Source organism: Herpailurus yagouaroundi, unplaced genomic scaffold (assembly GCF_014898765.1).
Source record: "Herpailurus yagouaroundi ecotype Mexico unplaced genomic scaffold, PumYag 100, whole genome shotgun sequence".
Classification (NCBI taxonomy): domain Eukaryota; kingdom Metazoa; phylum Chordata; class Mammalia; order Carnivora; family Felidae; genus Herpailurus; species Herpailurus yagouaroundi.
The window spans coordinates 72,780,350-72,806,171 of record NW_024412391.1 but is presented as its reverse complement, the minus strand read 5'-3'; the positions used below and the strand labels follow the sequence as shown (position 1 = coordinate 72,806,171).

Sequence of the window (25,822 nt, the reverse complement as noted above, 5' to 3'; positions counted from 1 at the left end):
AGGATAAATCAGATGTATCATTTTAACAAAAATTTCACAGAATAAGTTATAACGTAAAAATGTAATTAAAAATAAATCTCAGATTTTTCATTAAAATCACTGTTTGTAAGTACTGTATATTTTATTTCTTTCTATTTAGTTGTTTTTTGTTTGTTTTTTATTTTTATTTTTTAAACAATGTGTCTGAATTGCTTTCACATATGCATTACACAAAATAGCATTCTCTGGATTTACAAGCTTGGAGAAATCATGCTTTTGTGAGATACACTATGGGTGAGAAATTCACATAACTTTGCATATGATAGCTTAATGTTTTATGCACAACATAAATTCAGCTTATTTGTAGACTTAGAAGTGAAAATTGAGTGTGCATGAACCACAATATGCTACAAAACGTGTTTCTCTAATTATCCCAAAGGAATTGGAAAAGCATTTTTTATTGGAGAATTTAAACAGTGTCCTCTTCTCAACTGTATTTCACCTAGTAGCTTAGGAGATTTGGATATTATTTTTATTTTTACTTTCCTGTAAGGATTTTAAATATATTTAATATCTTTCACTCAATATTAGTTTAGGCTCTCATCATGTCACCATTCAAACGTTTGCCACACTCCCAAAATGGACACAGCTATATGTCCATTCATCACTCCGTACCCCCTCCCAATTACATTTATGCCAAAAATGTGTTTACATGAAAATATGTTTTAAAGCCAATCATAGCGATAATAGTAGTCTCTTCAAAAAATTTATATTGCTCTTGACTGGCTTCCCCAAATTCAAGTTGATCCTAATTTTCCAGCCTTCTTTTTTGAAATCACTATACTCTCTGCACACTGGGATATTTGCCATTTCCTCATTTATGACTCTGTCCTTTTATTCTGCCCTTCTAGTCTCGACTATCTTTCACATACTTCACTCATTTTTCTAAATCCAACTGAAATGTGAATGCCTTTGTTCACTTCATGAATTCCCCTTATTTACAGTCATCACCTGTTCAAACTAGGCAATGAATCTGAAGTATTGTTGAGTATTTTCAAAATATAAAATAAATACAACACAAAAATCCTTAACTTAGTCCTCTAAATTAGAATGAATGACTTCATCACTCCTCTTCCACTACATGCTGTTAGTAACTTCCTTTGAAAGGAGCATGTTGTGGTCTCAGACACAAACCACTGAACAGGATGCTTGCCTCAGGTACATTTACAAAATACCCATGAAAACCTTACCTTTCTCAAGCGTACAATGAGAATATAAGGGTACCTAGCTCATCAGATTTTGTGAAGAATGAATGAGGTAACAAATTCAAAGCACTTATTCCTCAATAAGTGTTAGTTGTTGGGAATATAACTGTTATTATTACTGATGTTTCACCTATGTTTAAGTTAGAGATTTACATGTATGTTAGCTCTTTGGGGGCAGACATTTTTATTTATATTCCTCACTATTATTATGAGGACGTGGCTTAGGAAAAATGTTTCCTATATTTTTAGTAAAGTCAGTTTTATCTCTATTAAATTAGTCATCTGAATACAAATTGCTTCCAAGGTCATTTGGGCATTGATTGTAGCAAGTGAGCAGAAATGTAGCTACAAATCTAAAGAACTTAAGATATAAATGTTATGCTTCTATTATGCCTAGTATCTACTCAAATCTATTTAATAAATAAAACTTCTATTGCAAAAGTACTGGTTTTCTCATTATGTCTTTCCTTTTCACCTCAGTGCTGTTCTCATCACCTCACGCTGATTCTCATCACCAGCCTTTGTTATTTCTACTTCCCCAGCTCTCATCCTGTCCAAATTAACCACATGTGTTAAGTCTGGAGCAGCTGAGCGCCATGAGGAGCCCATGACCAGGGGACATCACACTAGGGCAAGGAGAGCGTCCTCAGATGTGAACACAGAGAAGAGGGGACACTATCTGCTTAAAAACTACCACAAGTTATCTTCTTACTGTACTGTCAGGTTTACCTTCTATCATATATTTCCTAAAAGTAAGTAAATTTGTGGAATTATATGTTCTTCATGATTAAAATTAAGTACCAACAAAACTAGGGAACAAAATTAAAATTTGCAATAGTAATGCAAAGTGATAATGATACCCCTGTGTATTCTAAAAAGTAAATACCTTCTTACAATATGAACATGGTTCTAGTGTCCAGAAGCTACAGTCTTTGGGTCTGGTAGACCAACCCTCCTCTGTGCTCTGGAGTGACTGAATTCTCTAACCACTTTTCTCTCTTTCAACCACAGCAAAACCTTCCTTCACGCAGTCCACTCTGACCTTACTTTGGCTTATTCTTGGCAGGAATACATCATTTGCATATCAAGTCAACCTTTGTTTCTTTCTCATTAGCCCAAGAAAATTAAAGGAGTATTCTTGACACTCACATGATCATAATCCCCAAGCAAAGAAACAAATATCTTAAATGATTATGAGGTAGTTATCCAAATAATTTAGTATGCAATTACATTATTTTTTCAGATTATCATCAAAGTGAACCATATGCAACAAATCTGCAAGATAACTTGCTGATACCTATTTGAAACACTGCAAGAGAAGACAAATATATTCTGATCTGTGGAAATTCAGTCTAAGCCTACTCTGCTATTTTCCTTAAGGAAACAGGGTTTAGTACTACTCTTCATGTTTACTGTAAAATGTAATATTGGTAACAAATTAAAAGTTTTTATGGGTACATATTTTTTCTTAAAATAGATCATATGAGGAATGAGTGCAGAGGAATCAATCAAAAAGACATAGATAGGAGAAAGAGCAACTTGGGTAGTCTATACCTCCAGTGACTGGCTAGATCGAATAAGTGGAAGGTCTTCGATCCATACTAGCTCTTGAGGGTTCAGGAGAAGAAAAACTATTTTGATTAACATGCTGTATACGAGTCAGTCCTTATACCTATGTTGATTATGAATGAAGATGTGATTCAAAAACTGAGTACATTAAAGACTTTTAAGAAGTAATTGACAATGACGTCATTGAACCAATATGGATGGCCTTTAGAAAACTATTTAATTTGGTCCAAATTATTTTTCTGGCAGTAGGTAAACCAGATATGATAAAACATGAGACTAAATACCCTAAGAATTGAATGCTAACATTTCCATTTTTATCTGACATTGTTCTTAGGAATAAAACACAGTGAAATACTTTGAGGAAAAAAATCTTTTTTTCAAATGAACCAAATATGTGGTAGAAGGTAAAATATTAATGTCATTACTATGGTGTTTTCATATCACATATTTAGAGCAAACAAGTCAAAAAACAAAACGGTGATTTGTAACATTTTAAACAGGGTGAGGGGGATTTCTGGTTCTCTCTCACTTTTTTTTTTTTTAATCATTTGTGAACTTTTTTCTTTTCTAACCTTGTTTCTAATCATGACTTAGGTCCCCCTACTACCTCATTTAACTACTAGTTCTATTAATTTTGAGAAACTGTCTTATTGATAATATTTAGAAATTAGAATGTTAATAGCTCATGAAAAATATATTGCTGAGCTGTTAAGTTCACTCAGAATTTATGAACTATGATTCTGTTCCTCAAATACAAATATAAGAGTGTTTTAAAATTTAAGTTCCAAGAGGGCACCTGGGTGGCCTAGTTGGTTAAGTGTCTGACTTCAGCTTAGGTCATGATCTCATGGCAAGTGAGTTCTAGCCCTACATCAGGCTCTGTGCTGACAGCTCAGAGCCAGGAGCCTGCCTCAGATTCTGGGTCTCCCTCTCTCTCTGTGCCTCTCCAGCTCCCACTCTGTCTTTCTCTCTCTCTCTCAAAAATAAACATTAAAAAAATTATTAAATAAAAAAATAATAAATTTAATTTGCAATATAAATGGTGGTACTATTTATTCAGCATGGTAACTTATAAAGGTCCACCTTCCAACATGATTCAAGTATTGAAATATTAGGAAAGAGAGACCTAGAAATCATAATGGACTTGCTCTAACAACATGTTAGTCAGTGGTGCAAATGAGGAACACACTGCCTCTGGTGGAAATAATGAGTAGCCAAGAAGAAATCTCCAAGGAATCCTGACTTTTCCCACGTAAGTTAGTCCACTAAAAAGTAAATTCAGACTCCACTGTATAATCTAAGAAAGACAGAAAGAGTTACCCAAAAGTAACTCCTCACTGTTTTACCAAGACATCTAAATTTCTCAGCTTTAGTACATTTCCTCCTAGAAATAAACCTGTGCTCTACTGGGATAAACAGGATCATGCATTGAGAGAGAGAACACAATAAGAAGAGGTTAGATAGATGTATAAATTAGTCACCAGAGCACTAACTACCACTTAAATAGCATTTTGGCCTTGAAGACTCTTACTAAGAGCATTTGATTCAAAGTTTTGCATAAAAGCAAAGTCTTAGTCTTCATGGAAGGGAAGAACCAGACAAAACATTTTATTTTATATCTAGATATATGGGTTGCCATTACAGAAATGACCTTGGAGATAGCCATTAAGCTTCACTGCATTTCTTAATGTCCCCTTGGTTCAATCATAAATTGAGATCATGACATTATGAGAGTATTTATAGAGTTAATATTTTCCAGCTCTCATCTGGGTCCATCTTTCTTCAGATTTCCTGCCCGGTATATAGAAAAGGCCCATTTGGAATTTGAGAAAGCATCCAGAGACTTTTTTGAAAAGCTATACTCGTCCGAAACTCATACATTTTTGTTATTAGCAGATGTAAATTTGAAGGGGGAAATACCATATACTAAGAGCCATTTGGGAATATTCTGTCTTGTAAGGATGACTTACACTTTTCGTTTGAATGGCATGGATACTGAGAGTTTAAACTCAAAACTTATCTGTACTCTAGCTCTGAATCACTCTTTCTGTGAACTGTGCATTTTTATGATAAACACACACATGTGCATAAAGTATGTGACCTCATTGGCAGTTATCTGCAGTGTCAAAAACCACTGGCAGATACCCAAGAATTGATTGACATATATCTTATAGAACTGGAGTTAATTAATAGGTCTACCAATTCCCAACTGTACTACAGGAAACAGAAAATCTGTTTAATACAGTAATCAATGACATACTGTGTGTGGTCAGAAGACATTCACTATATGGCAAGAGTAGATTTTGGAATACAGTATTCAGGAGTGTAAATAGCTAAAATGCTAGGAGTGTAAAATAAGGCCTATTTTTCTAACTGGAAGACTAAGCAAGGGTTTTCTCTTTTTTTTCCCCTCAAACTATTTATCATTACTTAAAGCAACTGCTAATTTCCTCCTGCAAGATCTGAGGCTGTTAAATCACAAAGGGAATCTTGATTTGCTTCCAAAGTGATGTCTTTACTTCTGTGACATCAGTTATCTGAAAAGCTAAGTCCACTGTATCATTTCCTAACAGTGAGTTTCAACAATTTGGGGAACTCAGTGTAAGATAATGAGTTATTTTAAAGAAAGAACACAGCAAAGAAAAAAATTGAATGTTAAAATGTCCACAAAGGTCACAATAAAAGCGAAAAGCAAAATGTTTCTTTCCTTTTTTTTTTTTTGTATGATGAAATAATCTTCATTATGTAAAGGCAGAACAGAGGTTTAAAGAGGATACTAGTTCATTATTTTATGTAGTATGGGACAGGTAATAGCAAAGCATTCATTCTATTTATAAACTAAAATATAAGACAACGATATGTCCTGGTTCTATATGAAAAGCCATCCTTGCAAACAAAAGTTACTAAATTCAAACTTCACGAGAGCTAATCCAACAATTGTAGCCTCAGTTCTGATCACTGTACCTTCTTCTTCCAATCTTTCCATCATTGTTATTCTTTTCCTAAGGGCATGAAGCACACATTGTCTCTTCAACTTCACAAACGGCATAACTGTCTAAATTCAAGGGTAGGATTTTAAGTACCAGTAGAGATCAACTTAAAGCAGATTCTCTCTTAAGGCAGCTTAAGCATTTGAAAATTAAATCTTATACTGTCTAGACAAGCTATCTTGATAATATCTTTTCCAGAATTTCCTAGATTGTCTGTCTAGACCGCCCCAAATTCCCCCAGATGACTGCATAATCATCTTTGCTCTGACCACTTAAAAGACTCTGGAACAATATTTCCCAATATATTTGCCATGTAAATCAAGATCATTGAGCTTCTGAAAGAGGACCTCTCTCCAAAGCTCTGAGATTCAGAATCTCAGGAAAATACCTGCATCCCAGTATTCTACCTCAAAGGAGATTAGAAGGGAAGCTTTATTTATTTCGGTGGTGGAAATGGCTTCCTCCACTTTCCTGGATAAGTGGCTTGGTTCCAGAACCTGTACCTTTCATTTCCCCTGCCCACCCATAAGAGAACAATGAATAGTTAATGAGTTATAAAGGAAATATGCTGTGAACTCTCCTAAATAGCAATTTCAAGAAAAAAAATCAGTATTTTTGGGAAAATGATACAAACATGGGAACAATAAATGGTATTTTAATTTAAATGGCCATCAAGATCATCTAAGTTTAAAATTTTTAAATGGAAGAATTTAAGATAAAGTGCAGAATCACCTAGTAACAATGGGAGCTCAGTGCGGTAATTTACAATATCTGATCAAGTGAGGTACAAGATGACAATTAGTTACACGAAAGACGGTAACAGCGAGATGCAGATTTTTATTTTAAAAATGATAACATTCTTTCAGTACCTACTACCTATTGGACAATGTTAAACCCTCACAACAGCCATACATAAAACAGACACACAAAGAAAATAAGTAGCTTATTCCGGATCAAGCATCTAGTACCAAGTGAGGTCAGCCAAAAGTCCTCCACTCTAGGACACGGGACACTTGTTTAACAATGATGGGATTAGAACTCATTGAGTTTCTATAACAAAAAAAGTCAGTGGGTCATGCCCTTACTAGGAGGGTTAGAAGGCAGTTGGAGATAACAAGTCAACCTCTCATTTACAATATATGGACACTGAGGATAACAGGGGTTTTGTTCAGTTTTGTTTTACATAGTATGAGACAGAGTCTGAGATGTTAAATAATTTTTCCAGGGCTCCAAAGCTAGTGAGTTGTAGAATAAGATCAGAAGCCAGATGTAACTTCACGGCCCATGTCTTTTCTATTAATCTGTGCTAGGAGCTCAGCTCTCCTGATTCCATTGCTCTGTCTGGACAGCATGATCCCTGACAGACTGAAAAAGTGTAATACGATGTGGAAGGAGTTCTCTAGAGCTTTCTCCAGAGTACAGAATAGTGGGGCAATTACTCCAGGCCTAACTCTTGGGGTGCCTGACTACAGGAACAGATGAGAAGAAAGCAAAGAGGGAGAGATTTCTCCAGGAGGTGCTGGAAGTCAAGCATACAAAGTCTCCTAGATCACGTGCAAGGAATTATTCCTAATTTCATCAATAGGAAACAAGTAATTTAAGTAGAACGGCCTTTCCTTAAAGTTAGTTTTTACTTAAAACTCTTGGGTACGTCAGCAAGTATACTATACGTGCTTGTACGGGAAAGAAGGAGGAAGGATGGACCGGGGGGGGCGCCCCCAACCAGCTGATGAGGAGCAAATACTTACACTGGTGAGGCCTTGGGAAAGTGTTTTCATCTTTCCAAGATCATCAGTTAAGTAATAATAATTGTGTTTGGTCTAGAAACCACATAGTCTCTAAGGTGTCTACAAAGATGTTATAGCACAGACTGTTTTGATTTCTAAACCTTTGGGTTGAAAGAACGTTTTTGTATCACTTTAGGACACCTTAAGAAAATTTAGGGAGAGAATCTATAGCTACAGAGAAGTGGCTCACGTGTGAATTATATTTTATCTTCGGGATTTCAAAAATATTGGAGAAATAAATCCTTTATTTGTTGAGTATCTCTGAATTCCAATTTGGAAGAAAATTCTGTCACAAATGATGCTCTCACCATTTGTTCTTTTTGGCATTTAGTGCCAAAAAATTATAAAAGGGCTTATAGTTGAAGGCTTACTGGTAAGCCCAATTCATGGAACCACTTTCAATATCCGTAACTTTTCCTTTCAGTATTTCCCTAATCTCTAGTGTTACTTAAACTTACCTAACTTTAATTACCTAACTAAAACATCTCTTATATTAAACCAATTAAAGAAACATTTCTTTTTCTTTTCCATACCGCCAACATTATAGCTCAAAATAGAGAAAGAAAGCTTAGTTGAGTAAGAACACAAATGTGAATAATTTAGGTCAAACATGAGATCAGACCATTGTGCACATGTATGGCATCCTTCCTTAATCCCTAGGCAGAAGAAAACAACTGGGGTGGCAGACACTTCTGGCGGAGGATGGAAATGGAGGGGAAAGCTGGCAATATACAAATGAAGGAGAAAACAGTACACATTCAGCCTGCTGACATCTGCTGCACATGCAAAATGGATTGGACTCTGTAATCCAGGGCAAAAGCAAATGCTTCCTTCCTTCCTTCCTCCTGTTCCATAGTTATCGTTGAGTGATGGTCTCATTCTTTTTGCATTCACAGATTAAAATTAATAACAGAATCTGAATTTGAAGTAGATCCCACTGAATAGCAAACCAGAAGCTAAATGAGCTGAAGAAATTAGTAATGAAGCATTTGAATAGGAAGGGGTCATGGACAAATACCAGTTTTTAAAAGCCAGCTTTAGTTTACCTCAGGATGATGTCCAATTTCAATGTAGGTGCAAATTGGATGAAAAGCCCCCGTTCCACAGGCGTACAAGTGAGTCTGATTATAAGCCTTAAGCACCTTGATGAAATTAGCACATTCTTTCTGTAAAACAAAAGGAAAACCAGTGAGTTCTAGCAGTCAGCATGGCTGAGGTATCCTCTAGGGTGCTAGGCATGCTTGAACAGATTTCTTTTCTTTTGTGTCTTTTTCACAACATTTTTAGGGCTTATTATCCTATTATTTGTTCATATTATCTAATGAAATACACTATAAAAGCTCTTATCATTTGGGGGGGTAATAAAAGATTGTCTTCCATAGCAGTTCATTAAAACTATTTGTAATTTATTTATATAAAAGTGGAATAAAGGTATAGATAATTGTTAATCACAGGTGACTTTTCTAGAGATGAGGGGAACAGGAAATGATATGATTAATTAAAGATTACTTAAAGCACACACTGATGAAATTTCTTTGCAAAAATAAGCTTTAAGTTTAGAATAATAAAACAAAAATAAAAGATAATAAAGCTTTTTATTAAACATGAATTTTAAACATTAGTAGTAGCCAATAATGATGGGTGCCTGCCTTTAAACTTCAGTTCTGCTCATTAGTAACCTCTATAGAGTCTAACAAAGTAAAGCTGCCTCCTCTCCAAAACATTATTTCAGCCTCAAAGACAATGCAGAGTATATTTCTACGAAATAGGGAAGATTAGTTACAGTACTGAATGTCTGTAGGTGGAAAGATCTTTTATGGAGTGGCTATAATTAACAAATATTTTCAGGAGGTTCATGGACATCCTGAACCCATGAACCCATACATGCATTCCCTGCCCAATGAGCCACAAATCCCACAGGTAAGAATGCTTAGTTCTTAGGAAATATTCTAGTCATATCTTATTATTTATAGTTTAGATATACCTGCCATTGTATCTTTTGAAATAAAAGATCACTTGAAAAATAAAATGGAGAAAGGGGCACCTGGGTGGCTCAGTCAGTTGAGCATCCGACTTCAGCTCAGGTCATGATCTCACAAACAGTTCGTTGGTTCCCGCTACCCATCAGGCTCTGTGCTGATAGCTCAGAGCCTGGAGCCTGCTTCAGATTCTGTGTCTCCCTCTTTCTCTGCCCTTCTCCTGCTCATGCTCTGTGTCTGTCTCTCTCTCTCAAAAATAAACGAACATTAAAAAAAAATTTTAATAAAAACAAATAAAATGGACAGAGCCATTTATATCCTTTCTATATATTCTACCTGCAGGTGCTGTGAAAGAAACTGTTTTTCTATAAACAAATAGGAATCTCAGCCTTTTGTCCCTGTTGATGAAAGATTTGGGAGAAAAATCAGATAATCAGAATATAAACTGATAATTTTATTACCCAAAAAATCCAGAGCAGAAAAGACTTAGTTTTTGCAAAATATTTTCATTATTTTTTTAATGTTTATTTATTTATTTGAGAGCATGTGTGCACACACAAATGGGGGAGGGGCAGAGAGAGAGGGAGAGGGAGAATACCCAGCAGGCTCCACGCTGTCACCGCAGAGCCCAATGCAGGGCTTATCTCAGGAACCAAGAAATCATGACCTCAGCCAAAATCAAGAGCTGGGCCCTTACCTGACTGAGCCAGCCAGGCACCTCACAAAATTATTTTTAAATAGGTGAATCTATATCAATATTAAAAAGAAAAAAAAAGAAAGAAAAGAAAACCCAAACTGTCAAAATAGTTTCAAATAAAATGTTATGGTCTGTTAACCATATAAGGAATCTTAAAAATTACATACATATAAGTAGAAAGTATGAGTTCATCATGGAATACATAATATCCACTTTGAAAGTAGCCAAATGAATATTCATATGCTAAATAATAAAAACTTCATCGAAAACTATTTTATTATTGATCATAGATTATCCTAAGTTTGTGTTTTACCTATAAAAATTTGGAAATAAGAACCAAATATGTAACTAGAAATGCAGATAAAGATGAAAAGCAGACTCTAATGTGAGCAATGCTGGCAAATATAATAGAAGATAGTGTTGATCCCAGCACCTCAAAGCATGGAACACTTCCAAATTCACTCTGTGTAACATGTGACTTTTCAAGTGAAAGCTCAGAATGCATTTGGACTTATGTGGTCAGTTGGCGTTTATAACTGAGGTGTTACAATGATGTAAGTACATTTCCACATGATGTTTGTATTCTGTGTTTGCAGCTGATAATTTTGGTCTTAACTCTATTGCCCCCATAATAAGGAGCAGACAACCAAACTTAAGCAGAATAATTGTTATTTAAATTCAAATAACTGCTTTCCATTACCACTGATTTTTCTGGGATGAAACCTAAGGGTGTCCTGTTAATATACTGCCCCAAAGATGAATGAGACCTATTTAAGGTAAAATATGTAACTTTCAAGTTATGACTCCTCATACTTTCTTAACATATGCTGAGTAGTTTAGGGAAGTAACTAAAATAAACATCTAATTTCTCCCACTGTTTTGCCACTTAAATCCTGACTCTGTCTGGTAAAGCAGTACAGCATATAAAATTAAGCTCTCAAATCAATTAATTTTAGAAGTTGCAATGAAGAAAAATTTCCTAACTTAAAGAGTATATGGATCTTACCCACATTTAATGGTACATCTTAGACAAAACAGATAGAGCCTAACTTCCAAGACTCTCAGCAACAAACTGCCCATTCTGCAACAGTTTCTCTCCTCCCAAGAGGCTAGGGCATGAATGTCTAGGCAGGGGAAAGAGGTTGTGCAGAGGGAAACATCTGATAAACTCATTTACAAATGAGGCCATTCATAAGTCTTACCCAAAGGATTTATTTGTACTTTAAAGAATATTCAGTCATTTGCAAAGAAGGCATTTTCAGGAAAATGTTACACAGCACCCCATTTTTTGAAACATGTAGGTGGCCACATACTCTTCTTTTACATAAAGACAGCCATCCCTAATTGTGGACTCAGTATTACAGCATTCATGATTATAAATAACCAGTTCCGGCACCGTATGTTGAAACCAAGTAAATGGCTATGTATATATTGGTAAGCAAACGAATATTCTAATAAATAATAGTGGCAGAACCAGATGGACATCTTGTTCATTTTAGAAAAGAACAGGCTTCCAGTTTGCCTGCCATGCCTTAAAAGACACACATGCAATTCTGAATACAAATCCAAATTCTCTAATCCCATTAGTAACACCTAAGTGCATCCTAGAAATCTGAGAAGAGGCCCTAGTTTGCTGGGACAACAATAAAAGGAAACACTTTATGAGCATGGATACTTGTAAAGACAAATGGAGACTCATGCCATCTCTGTAACTGTTTTCAGTCCTAAAATCAATAGGCTGGTGAGTTTATATCTCTTATAGACTGGGTAATTGATTAGCAATAATTAGTGGTTGAAAAACTCAGGGTTCTTAAAACTACAGAAGTGAGCCACACTGAATATCATAATTTTAGTTTGTTGTCTATTAACTATCAAAGAAGTATTACTATAGTACGACAGCTAGCCCTCTAGAGAGCTGCTGGAAAAAAATCAGTCACAAGACTATAGCTGTGAAACCTGGCAAAGGGTTCTACTGAGAATACTGATAACAGACTCTATCTGTGCTACAAAGGGACTAGACCCACCCAATTGGCCTAAGGCCTGGAATGATACCCTTCATTTCCCCAGTGAACTCTCCTAGTTGGCAGCAGGCTGTAATGTTGCCATGCCCCAGGGCTAGCTCAGCATTATTTTGTTATAAATTTCTTTTTTTTTTTTTTAATTTTTTTTTTTTTCAACGTTCATTTATTTTTGGGACAGAGAGAGACAGAGCATGAACGGGCGAGGGGCAGAGAGAGGGAGACACAGAATCGGAAACAGGCTCCAGGCTCTGAGTCATCAGCCCAGAGCCCGACGTGGGGCTCGAACTCACGGACCGCGAGATCGTGACCTGGCTGAAGTCGGACGCTTAACCGACTGCGCCACCCAGGCGCCCCAGCAGCATTATTTTGAAAGGAAGGTTGATGCAAATAGAATGGAGAGAAATTTCTTAGGTTTACAGAATAGGTTAAGACATTTGAAATGAAACAAAGACAGTGAATGAAGTACTTTCAAAATTGGCTAAAAATAGCTGCATGGAAGCAGTGAATTAAAAGTACTGGACAGAGAAGAACCAAAAATTTGAAGAAGACATTGTCAGCAAGGATTGTTCTTTAAACAGAAAACCTACATAAAAGAGTATCAATTCTGTCATTCATTTGCCTTCACTCTCTAGCTTGTTGCTGCCAAGGTTTTTTTTGTTTTTGTTTTTGTTTTTTGAACGTTCCAAAACAGGATACTCATTTTATTTGGAAGCAGCCTGGACATTCCTCTAAAAAAGAAGGAAGCGTGGCAGAAAAAGGAAACACACTTCACACATTTCTGTTCTAGGGAGACAGAAGAAGAGTGATTCTGACCTTTTCTTGAACCATGACAATTCTTAAAACTTAGAATGTAATGTACTTTTTGGCATTAAACTACTGCACTGCTTTGCTCAGCACCGGCGGATTTACAACGTAATAAAGAAAATGTAATCAGTTCAAAATGAATTCATTTTTCAAACCTTGATCCTTTTTGGAATTTAAGTTGATATACACAGACAAGTTTAGCAACAAGTTGGCTTCCCAAGAGTCAGGTAACCATACTGACCTCTTATTTTACTGAAATGTACTCCAGACCAACAGCATTATGAATTGTTAACTTTCCTAGAAGTAAAAGTAAGGGCAATAATAAACCAGTAAACCCCAAGGCTGCACCTGAAGAACAATGATTCATCATCCTAGTGACAAACCGTCCACACTTATTTTTTCAATGTTTCTAGTGCTTTCAGATCAAATTGATAGAGGAATTAAACAAAAGAGATATTAGCCTGGAAAAATAAATTAGAAAGAAAATGTCTACCCCCAGAAAAAAGATATAGGAGCCAAATGCACTGTGATTCAAAAACAAACATTACAAATATGTAGCACTGATTAGACTATGTTACGCAGACTTTTCCCGGACGGTTACAAAAATAAAGTCCATCCATCTGTCAAAACAACTGCTCCATGCATGAAAATTAAAACAGAATTGAGGTGTTTTTAACTAACTTCCGATAATTATATCTACAAAAGAATGTAATTTACCTCCAATTCCAATTACCTCCTTGCATGTTCTTAAATTATGGATGGAGCAGTGAAATGTTACTCTAAATAAGAGAAAAAAGGAGAGAAGGCTGTGAAGATGAACAATTTCTATTCAAATATATTCAGTTCATGATTAAATCTAACAACTTGTTCTGGTTCAAATAAAAATCCGCCCAAAATGAATGGGTATAGTGTAGTATTGCCTCAGGTCAGCGAACATTCATTTAGAAGAAAAAGTCTCTATGTAGTTTATGTAGAAATATTTTAATGTTTAATCTACCATCTGGGAAAGCAAAGGAATCCTTTTCCTATCATGATGGGTGGATACATTTCTGCATGAAAATCCATTAATAAGCTTAATTCCTGAAGTTAATCTGTTGACTTTCTTTTTCTCTGCTCAATTTATTTGGCAAGCTGGCTGAATACTAGAATCTTCGTGCCAAAGCAGTAATCCGTGAGATTGTTCCTGTCACTCACTTCATCCCTCTATGTAAGCTGTTTCATACTTATCTAGCAATAATATTTTCTTTTTTTTTCTTTTAACACTATGCTATTACAGCTGTGACCTAATCATCCATAATCATGTCTTTCTAATACCTCGGCATTCATTAAAGGATGTTATATATCTCTTCTTCAAAGAGGCATAGGTAATAAAACTAAGACTTAACTGTGTTCTAATTATAATATTAACCATCTAATGTTGAATTTGTGACCTGGAATTGCTTAACATGCACCTTGTGATATGGTGAGTAGGCTGTTCTATCCATTTTGGGAGACATTTTCACCTTCATTATCAAGAAAAATGATGGACTAATAAAACCAACTGACCTGTTCACCTCAAAGCTTTGTTTTGTTGTGTTTTGATTTCAGAATTTTTTTTAAAACAATGTTAGGACAACAAAATTGGTGTCATTTCATGGCTAGTTATTTAAGAATGTAAGCCTATTCACATTAACTGACCTATAACATCTTTAAACCTGTAACAGATGAAAATTAAATTTTAAAGTGGCTCGAGTTATGTGACAGACTAAATGAAGACTCCTACACAAAGCTACCAAATCATTTTATGTAAATACTCATTTCTGTTAAGATGCCCCATTTGACTGACTTTTCACCTCAGGATTGACTGCTGTGAAGCTCTAGAAGTTACTTATGGACCAGAGAAGCTGATAACATCTACATTTTAGCTTATATTTTCTTTCATATTGTGCTATCAATCTAATTATCACATTTGTATCATTCACTTGAGTTGTTTGATTGTAGGTGGTCCATAAAAAAATAAACTTTCTTTATCTTATATTCAAATGAAAGCATACAATTATAAAGTATTATGTGAAACCAACTTAAAAATTTTCCTGCCAAGCCAGAAGAACTATTTAAGTAGTCAAAAATCCCTACTCTGATTTCAACCATACTATGTGGTTTCCAATTTTATGCAACATGTTGAGTACTTGGTGCTCATGCCTTACAGCAACTAAGTCCATGATTTACACCAAGTAGGTAGAGTTACAATCTAAAAAGGCTTCCTGCAGCACCAGGTTGGCTCTGTTGGTTAAGCTTCTGGCTTTGGCTCAGGTCATGATCTCGCAGTTCACAAGTTCGAGCCCTGCATCGCATCGGGCTCTGTGCTGACAGCTCAGAGCCTAGAGCCTGCTTCGGATTCTGTGTCTCCCACTCTCTCTGCCCTTTGCCCACTCATGCTCTGTCTCTCTCCCTCTCTTTCTCAAAAATAAACATAAAAAATTTTTAAAGAGCCTACTGTGGATAGAATTAGTTGGCATATTTATTCCTAACATATATGCTTTCTCATAACAGAATCTAATACTCAAATAAGGGAGAAAAACTGCATCTTTAATTATGTGTGATATATAGCCATGAGGAATGAGAAATAAAAATGAAATCCACATTTTAAAGGAATGCTTGATTTCATTCACATATACCTCTCTTTTACCTTCTACCTTGTCTAACATGAAAAGTGAAAACATTTTTGGTTGGAGTCTTAATATCAAAAGTATTAAATGCTGTTAATTAATAATATAAAATGTTCTCTTAATATATTTTCTAATATATGGAGACTCCTTAGCCATTTATAATACTCCATATATACTATATAATCTGTATATACTATAATGTACATACACACATATACAGATATATGTGTGCATATATATTACATACATTAATTTTAGAAATAATTTCTGAATACAATGAAAATTTGGACCTTTAGAATTTTAAATTTTGATTATATGAATATTTAATAAAGATGTTAGTTTTTTAAAATAGATATTCAAACTTGAAAAGGTATTCTCAGAGAATTTAAGGAAAACATATAGGGGCATCTGGCTGGCTCAGTGAGAAGAGTATGTGACTCTTGATCTTGGGGTCATAAGCTTGAGCCCCATGTTGGGCACAGACAACATTTAAATAAATAAATTAATTAAAAAAACATATAGAGCAAAAGTAATGAATTAATAATAACAAAACAGAAATAGCATGGGGGTTTTAACATGATGCTTTAAAAGTCAGGCAGACATGGGTTAGAATTATTCAGGAAACATTTTTCATTTGTTGTGTGGCTATCAGAAAGTTACTTAGGATCTCTGAGTCACAGTCTCCTCAACTAAAAATGAGAATAGTGATATAGTAAAGTACTTACCATAATAACTTAGTACTTACTAAATAATCATCTGGTTATAGTATTCTTTTTTTAAAAAAAAATTTAATGTTTATTTTTGAGAGAAAGAGAAAAACAGTGTGAGTGGAGGAGGGGCAGAGAGAGAGGGAGGGTGACAAAGAATCCAAAGCAGGCTCCAGGCTCCTAGCTGTTAGCACCAGACACAAGGCTTGAACCCATGAGTGGTGAGATCATGATCTGAGCCAAAGTCAGATGCTTAATTGACTGAGCCAACCAGGTGCCCCTAACTTATTCTTAATATAGGAAATCATCTGTTTATTTGATTTGAATATTTCCACCTATGCTCACCTCTCATGCCATTCACTATAGTGTGCAATACCTTGGGCAAGAACTCCATTATGAATTGTTCCTTCCTTTTAAGGACAGATAAGGGAGTTTAAGCCCATACTTGATGATAAGGAGAGGTGGATTTAGTAAAATTGGTATGAAATATTAAAAATATGTGCCCATTTTTGTTACAAAGGGAAATTACATGTTGTTCATTAGAACTTTCATAAAATTCCAGTCTTCCACGAGTGGAGGACTATAAGTTATAGTCACTCTTTTCATCAAAGTGGTAGATGGCATGAATTACTGTCAAACAGCAAATGCAGCAATTATTAAAAAGTTGTGGCAGAATTGTACTGTGTCACTTGAGATAAGCTGGAAGTACAGTGTAGAATTCCCTTTCCCATAAACTGGTTAAGATTGGCCATAAAGTATTTTGCATGAGATGTGCAAGGCAGAAGTTGAACTGCAACCATAAAAGTCCCAAAGTTGTTCTGATCTGCTGGCCACCATGTTAGCATTGGGCCTGCCCCTCCTGCACCCTCTACCAGATCTTATTTGCTAGCTTCTATAAGACCTGGTCCTGGTACTTCTGCAGCTCCATAGCAAAAAGCATCAGCTTCTTCTGTAGGTCACCCAAGTCATCAAAGTTGGAAGTGGTGAAAGAGACACCAACTCTAGTTTGTCCTTGTGGGTCACAGTTTATCCTTGCGAGTTTCAGTTGGTCCTTGCTCTTCCCCACTAAATGTCAGCTTTTCTTCCCTAGTGCCAACCCTGGTGACCCACAACAATGTCAGGCCCATTACCTGACTCAGAGGCAATAGATTCCAAAGATCCATGGATTTCTCCACCATCTTCCACAACTGTATAAGGTCAAGTGCCTGTTACAAAATCCTTTTTAACATCGCTCATACAAGTTCTGGCCTCTGATCAAACCCTAACGTATAAAAGGCTATATATATAACTTACTACCATAAAACAGCTCATTGTGATATATTATAAGGGGAACATGGATCTGATCCATTTAAAAAGAAAAATACAACTTATTGGTTGATCATTCTGTTTCCAAATGCAAATGGTTCTTCTTTTTAAAATGCATATTAAGACTTAGAATCAATAAGTTATACTAATTTTGGTATCTCTTTAAACACAATACCAAAAAAATATTTTGATTCACACACATGTACACACGTACATATATACACACAGGCAGTCTATATTTAATACGTTGTATAGCATATAGGATACAGAGTATAATATATTTAGTGTGCTTAGCACTCAATTTGAATGTGATTATGACAATCTCCAAGAGTGTTCTGTTCTAAATGCATAAAAGCTAAAAACAAAGTTTAAGATTCTCAGTTTCCTGAAATAGTGTCAATTTTTTAGATACTATAATTTTGCATCCTGTTTTCCTTACCACCCTTAAAAATGTGGTAAAGAAAACTATATAAAAATTAAATGATATAAAAAGAACTTTAGGAAAGTTTTGTGATGTCCGATAGACATAATGGCGATTTTTATTGCAACATGAACAAATCAAAGAAAAACAGTCAAAAGTTGACCATAACCTATTTGCCTTGAGACAGAACATATCCAAGAAAAATATTTCCAGAGTTCATGTTAGATCTATGACACGATGGTCAGCATACGCATTGAAAATGAACAGAAATCCAAACCTTAAGATTAAGTGCATAGAGAAACAATACCAAAGAGGACCATGAGAAGCTACGTGTCAGTATGACCTGGAACACCTGCTAACTATGTAGTTAGAAAACCCCAGAGGAACTGTCCAAATCATTCTAATAAACCTTAGAAAGCATAAAATGCTTACTACACTCTAAAAGTATGTATACTGATATCTGCATGAAATACAGTGTCCAATCAAATCTAGATAACAGTTTGTCAACCAATGCCAAATATATGAATTTCACTTCAACCACTGAGGGAGGGATCCAATTTAAAAAAATATAATCTAAAATCTGTAAACTCTCTTCAAGTTTTACATACTGTTCCTATTTTAAGTGCTAGCCTTACTTTGTAAGTGCATTTAAATTTTAATCCCGAACTCAAAAGATTACCAAAAAAACAAAACAAGAAACAAACCCTAAGTTTATATATATGAGACTCGGTCCATAGCAATTCAAACACAATAATTACTGTCTTATTTTGCCATATTATAAAACATATTAATTCAAAATATGAATAAAATCTAGTTTCTAAAATATCTTTAATGCCAAAGCTTCATTTTTGATGCATCTTCTACCTAAGATACAAAACTGATTCTTCCAGTTGCTTTGAAAGGAAATGCATATCTTTTTTTAAGCCTATTTATTTATTTTGGGAGAGAAAATGTGTGTGCATGTGCACACAAGCAAGGGAGGAACAGAGAGAGAGGGTAAGAAAGTTCCAAGCAGGCTCCATGCTGTCAGTACAGAGCCTGACAAGGGCTCAAACCCACGAACCATGAGATCATGACCTGAGCCGGTATCAAGGCGCTTAACCAACTGAGCTACCCAGGTGCACCAGGAAAATATGTACCCTGTAACCAAATACGAGTTACAAAAATTAGTTAATAAAAGCAGTGCATTTAGAGCAGCAGGTATATACACTAAGCTCCCATTAAGTGTTAGTTTAGTCCACCTGTGTGGATATTTTTTTTTCTTTTTTTATTGAAGCATAGAAGACACACAATGTTACATTAGTTTCAGGTATGTAACATAGTAATTCCAGAATTCTATATGTTATACTAAGCTCACCTCAAATGATCATTATTATTATTATTACTTCTGAATGCTGAATTTAAACTGTAATCACTTTGCTCAGTTTACCTGATATTGACCCCCAAGCAGAAGAACACACACATATGTGCATGTGCATAAAAATCTGTGTTCATTTCTGTGGCTTTTATAAGACAAGATTTTCACTGTCTTTCACGAAAAATGAGTGGTCTGGGGGCGCCTGGTTGGCTCAGTCGGTCGAGCACCCGACTTTGGCTCAGGTCATGATCTCGCTGTCCATGAGTTCGAGCCCCACGTCGGGCTCTGTGCTGACAGCTCAGAGCCTGGAGACTGTTTCAGATACTGTGTCTCCCTCTCTCTCTGCCCCTCCCCCACTCACGCTGTCTCTCTCTCTCTCCGCAAAAATACATAAACTTAAAAAACATGAACACAGTGAACATAATCTTTCATCATCTAAAATGCCTGCAGAAAATTATAACCAATATTGTCAAGAATTGTAAAGGGTCTATGATTTTTTTCTAACTTAGAAGATAACAAGTTATTCAAATACAGTTTCATTCAGGCTGGCAGAATATACGTGGCTCTTGAATCAGAGACAAAGGACATTATTACCCACAAAAATATTAGTCATTGTACCAGCATTCTCATGCTGGTTCCCCAAGCTCCAATTCCTAGTGCACAGTATGAAGAGGATCTGGTGACAACCTGTACGTGCAGTGAGTTGCATTACAGCAGAGAAGCCTTGGGTTAAGGGAACCTGAATATTTTATTATAGTCACAAGCATGCTTGCCATTATATATTGAGGGAGATGTTAGTTTATTGTACTGTATGGTAAGCATACCTGCCCTGTGCCCTGAGGGAGACACTACCTCTAACTGCTCGGGCTTGCAAACCAGCCTTTTGTTTAAGAGGGAGACACTATGTTCCAAGTCTCTTCCCTATACAAATATCCTTCAAATATCCTTTAAATTCTGTAAAATGGCAGTTAGGGCCTCTATTCATCAGATATGCAGAATTATATGAAAGACCCATGAAAAAATATCTCCCAATGATTATACATCAAGGTTTTGAGATTTAATGAAGCCTTATGATTTCTGTAGAATTAGGAGGTAATTCAACCATCCATTTAAAAAAAAATTAAAATGCCTTGAATTCCTTAGAAGAAAATTTTAAAAAAATTAAAGTTGATGCCAACTTTGACCTTTAAAAAAAGGTCATATGTATCCTTAAAAAATGAAATTCACTCTAGAAAAGCAAATGAATTTCAATGACTAATGTGCATTTTGGACTGTACTGAAACTTAAGATTCATGTGTGGCTTCAAATTCTCCATTGCATTCACTTGGCAAAAAATAGTGTTGCTAAAGCCCTGTAATTTGAGCCATGATAAATTTGATAGACATGTTATAATACATCATAGCATTAAAAATGAATAACAACTAAGGACAAAAATATAAAAATAAATCCCTCAAGAATTGCAAAAATGTCCCAAAATTCAGGTGCATGACAATACGCTTTGAAATGTTTCCAACAATAGCGATGTTATGAGAATCTGCTTTTTTTTGTTCATCTCAGATGGTTGAAATTTTGATTTCCAATGATGTTCAAAATATTTCTAACAGTCATACGGTTGCCATTTGGTTTTATTGAAACTTAGTGCAAAGAGAGATGGTTTAGTAGGATAAACAAAGAAGATACAGAGAGCTATTGATTCGAAACAGATTCTTTTACCAGCTTAGCATGTATTCAGTTTTCATTTGCAAAACAGGGTCAAGGAAGTTAATCCCTCAATAGAAATGTTATTGTGAATAACAAAGTGGATTTTAAGCACCAGGAAAAATATCAAAAATGAAAGTAAAGGTGAGTAATAGCAGTCAGAATAGAGATATCTGGATTGCATTTATCTTCTTATTCAGGGACTCTGTCCAATAATATTCTATGTATTTTTTTTTCAAATTACAACTCTCAAGTTACAACAATGGAAAAGTTCATGAGCATTTCACTCCCCTAATATAGAAATGCCCCAACAACATAAAAGTGTAGATAGAGCCTGCTACACTAAGAAAGCATATTAGGAATATAGCCGGTATATTCACTTGCACAAAAGGAAAACAAAAATAAATTTAGAGTAATGTTGTTGTCAGAAATGTCATTACCAGCAGTCTAAGACCCATTCATATTCTCTTTCTCCCTTGATCTACACATATATGTAGAAAGAAAGGAAATATAAATGTCTCTCAGGATGCAGATTCCTTCTTTACCACAAAGTCCATCTTTGTGGATAGCTGGCTTGAATTCCAGCTGCTGATTTAACATATGTGTTTGATACAAAACTGAGCCATGAGAAACGATGGTGTGTATCTTTTCAGCTGCCTGGCAGGATGGGAAAGGGTTCAATTTTCTGTATGATGCTACACTCAGTGAACTATGTAGCTTCAGGAACTATGGATGTACAGGAACTATGAATGTTCAATCTAGTGGCATATCCTGACTACCCAGGTGGCTGTGTTGTCTTAACCATCTTAACCAGAATTAAGAATGACCCACTTTCAAGGTGTATTTATCTGAAATATATATTATATATCATAATATACATATGATATGTAATATGTATCAGTCAGTGCCTTTGCCTTACTTTTCCTATCGTACTCTTACATCTAAATCCAATACTGAGAAGACAGCACTTCCTCCAGGAAGGTTTGTTTAAAGGAGCTTTATTTCTAGAGGACTTCTTAAGAAAACACTAAAACCAGAGGGAAACAGTAAACTCAGATCCTAGAAACCATGGAGAGCATTCAAGCAGGTCATTAGTTTACTTTTCTATAAATGTTCAGGTCAGTTCCTATTTTGGTTACAATTCTATCGTGGAGTCCCAATGGCTGCAAAAACTACTAAGCCTCATTCCTGTGGCTTTCAGCATCACAAGAATTCTTTGAAAGGAATTATTGTCCATATGTCACAGTTGACTATTATTTACTCAAGATACAGTGCAGAATTTCTATCAAACCATCCATGTCACTTCAAAAATCAGGTACTGGATGTAAATTCTTAAAAACCCTTTACTCTTAGTATTTCTTGCTAAGTGATTAAGAAATTATTGGTAAAAATACCAAAGCTATTTTTTTATGTTTATCAGGGAAAAATGTTAAAAATCCAGGAAGCCTACTAATTGCTATTTTTCTAAAATCATGTATTAGGGAAGAAATGGAAAAATGCATTTATATATTAAAGTTCAAAAATAATGAATAAATGGCACATATTTTATTTAAATGAAATATATATGTAAATTAAGTTACATAAATTAGGTTATCTGAAAAGAAATTTTAATAAAATGCATTTGAAATGCACAAAATATATTTTGAATAATAGGTCAATGAAAAGCATTATTAAAGGAATAAGATGGGTTACCAGAAAAATAGTAAGAAATCTATTTTCCTATTTGAATATATTGTTGTTGACAGCTAGAGGAAAAATACATTTTTAACCAAAATATATGAAAACTGTTACATTTTTATTTTATCAAATAAGTGCTAAGAAAGAGAAAACAAAATATGCTGGAATTGAACTGCTATGATTTAACAGAAGATAAAGGAATAACCAAAACACAAACACGTTATCATGTTACATTAATTAGTTGACTTTTAAAAAGATTAGTATGGCTAATATTACCATATCATTAAACCTTCAAAAATTTAAATATCTCGATGCACACATAATTACCTATCTCTACCATAATTTATGGAGTATGACTTATAAGTCTTCAGAATGTTTATTACAAAGTGCTATGAAATGATCACGTGCAATTAATACCTTGTATCCGACTTAGCAAACTCTATATGTCTTAGTTCCTTTCAATTTAGTTCTATGAAAACCACAGCATTTTCAATAAGCCTGGAAAATAAAATAAAGTTGCCTTTCTTAGAGAGGAAACCTCTGAGGTCATAATTAGGGTTACCCTTATGGCACTATGCAGATCATGACTTTATTGCACCTGCTGAACTAACTGCATCTGTGTTAACACCAGAATCCCTTGGTGTTTAGTACTTATACCAAAGTGGGAGGGGAGGGAAGGAAGAAGAGGAGGGAAGGGCAGATGAGAGAAGAGCCATAAAAGATAAGGGAAATACAGTGAGGTGAATTTTGGAAACCACAAACACTAAAGATTATGTGCTATCTTAGTAAATGAGTAAGCTGATTCAATCACTATATCAAATACACTCAGTACTTGCCTATAGTGCTTATTATAAATGCTTATTATAAAATCCAGATAATTTGCCAGATAAGTACATATTATCTTCAATTTCAAAATTGAATTGAATTCAGAATAGTGCAACACTACAGTGATCATGATCTTTAAAGAGGATCAAATTAATTTCATGAATGATGTTTTTGCTAAGAAATTGCCTAAGCAACTCTATTACATGTACCAGGAACACTAATATAGTTAATATAAATTTTGTACAATGCATTATAGCCTATGCAATAATTTCATTTGTGATTGAGTCTTACAGGAATGCTGTGAGCTGGTTGTTATTACGTCCACACCCTTGATGCAACCAGAATAGGTAAAGTATTTATTAGTCCTTTACTGTTTCTGTGTGTTAACAGGCAAATTCAAATCCATATATGCCACATGACACCAAAAACTTCATCAGAAGCACAGACATTCTGATCTCAACTTCTAGCATAGTACTCAAAATGTTCTAAAATTATGGATGAAAAGGCTTTGAATGAATATTCTGAATCACTGTATTTTCTGATCAAGAAAATGGAAGTAGTGATATCCACCTCATAAAGTTGTCATTAAAATTACATTTACAAAATAGCATTTAAATCATCATAGTACTTGACACAGGAAAGATTCTCAATAATTATACGTATTCATGTCTTCACTTGTTAAACTTCAACAGAAATGGAAAGAGTCTGTTTTTAAAAGTCACAGGTGCATACTGGTAAAATCTCTACTTCTATCCATCCTTAGTTAATATCACATTGAGATCTTTCAAAATAATCTGTTAATGGTAAGCATGGCATTTTAAAGTTAATAATTTTTTGTGTATTCAGTTATGGGTTTTTTTGCCTTAGACTTACAAAGTATTTTCTTCTTTTAAATTTTTTTTTTTTAACATTTATTTATTTTTGAGACAGAGAGACACAGAGCATGAACGGGGGAGGGTCAGAGAGAGGGAGACACAGAATCTGAAACAGGCTCCAGGCTCTGAGCTGTCAGCACAGAGCCCGACGCGGGGCTCGAACTCACGGACTGCAAGATCATGACCTGAGCCGAAGTCGGCCGCCCAACCGACTGAGCCACCCAGGCGCCCCTTCTTTTAAATAATTTTCACAAAAACTCTTAAACTTGTTTCTCCCAATTGTAAAATATGTAATGTCTCATTTAATGGATAAAATAATAAAGCACTCCAGAAATCAGAATACTTGCATAAGTACAGTTAATGAGTCATTGGGGGTTTCAACATAACATTCCTGACTTCTCTGGACTCCTACACCATTGTTTTTTCCTCTTTACTCCTTTCCAATAGTCCTAACATAAGTATCAACTTGGGACAGTTTATTATTTGACAGAACACACTTTGTTTTTAATGTTCATTTATTTTTGAGAAAGAGACACAGACAGAGCATGAGTAGGGGAGGGCAGAGAGACAGGGAGACACAGAATGTGAAGCGAATTCCAGGCTCTGAGCTGTCAGCAAAGAGACCGACGTGGGGCTCAAATTCACAAATGATGAGATCATAACCTGAGCCTGAGTAGGTCAGGCATTTAACCTCCTGAGCCACCCAGGCGTCCCTTGACAGAACGTTTTTGTGGTTCACTTTTACATAGCCAAAAAAATGTTTACTATGAAGGTGCAATGTAACTTATCATCACTATATTTAAAGTGAAATTTTCAAGGATGAAATTTGCCATGTTTGCTAATATGTAATTAGTCAAAGCCTGTGCTTTGTCCTCTTTTATCTATCTTCCTTCACCAGTAGCCAACACTGTTACCAGATTGAGATATTCTTTCCCCATGAATTCAGACTCCACCTCTACATCATTCTAAACATATGTGTCATCTTGTGGGCAGCTGCTACCAATCAATCACGTTGTCTCCTGAAAATATCTACATATCTATCCATCTACAAATATATATATACATACACACACACACACACACACACACACACACACACACACACACAAGCAGGTTAATGTGTCTTTAAGCACCTAAGATAAATTTCTTTTAAATGCCAATATGTATACAAAATATATAGGATTTTTCTTGTTTTTTAGACATCCAAAAATAAGACAC

General features: G+C 35.1%; 1 protein-coding gene across 2 annotated transcripts in view; it reads right to left on the bottom strand.

Annotated features, from left to right (window-relative positions):
- SEMA3A (semaphorin 3A) overlaps window positions 1-25,822 on the bottom strand; it is a 479,082-nt gene that overhangs the window by 128,809 nt on the left and 324,451 nt on the right. For both annotated transcript variants that reach the window (XM_040472793.1, XM_040472792.1), the window contains one exon: window positions 8,637-8,756. In XM_040472793.1, the coding sequence (XP_040328727.1) occupies window positions 8,637-8,756 (120 nt within the window). The remainder of the gene's footprint in view (window positions 1-8,636; window positions 8,757-25,822) is intronic.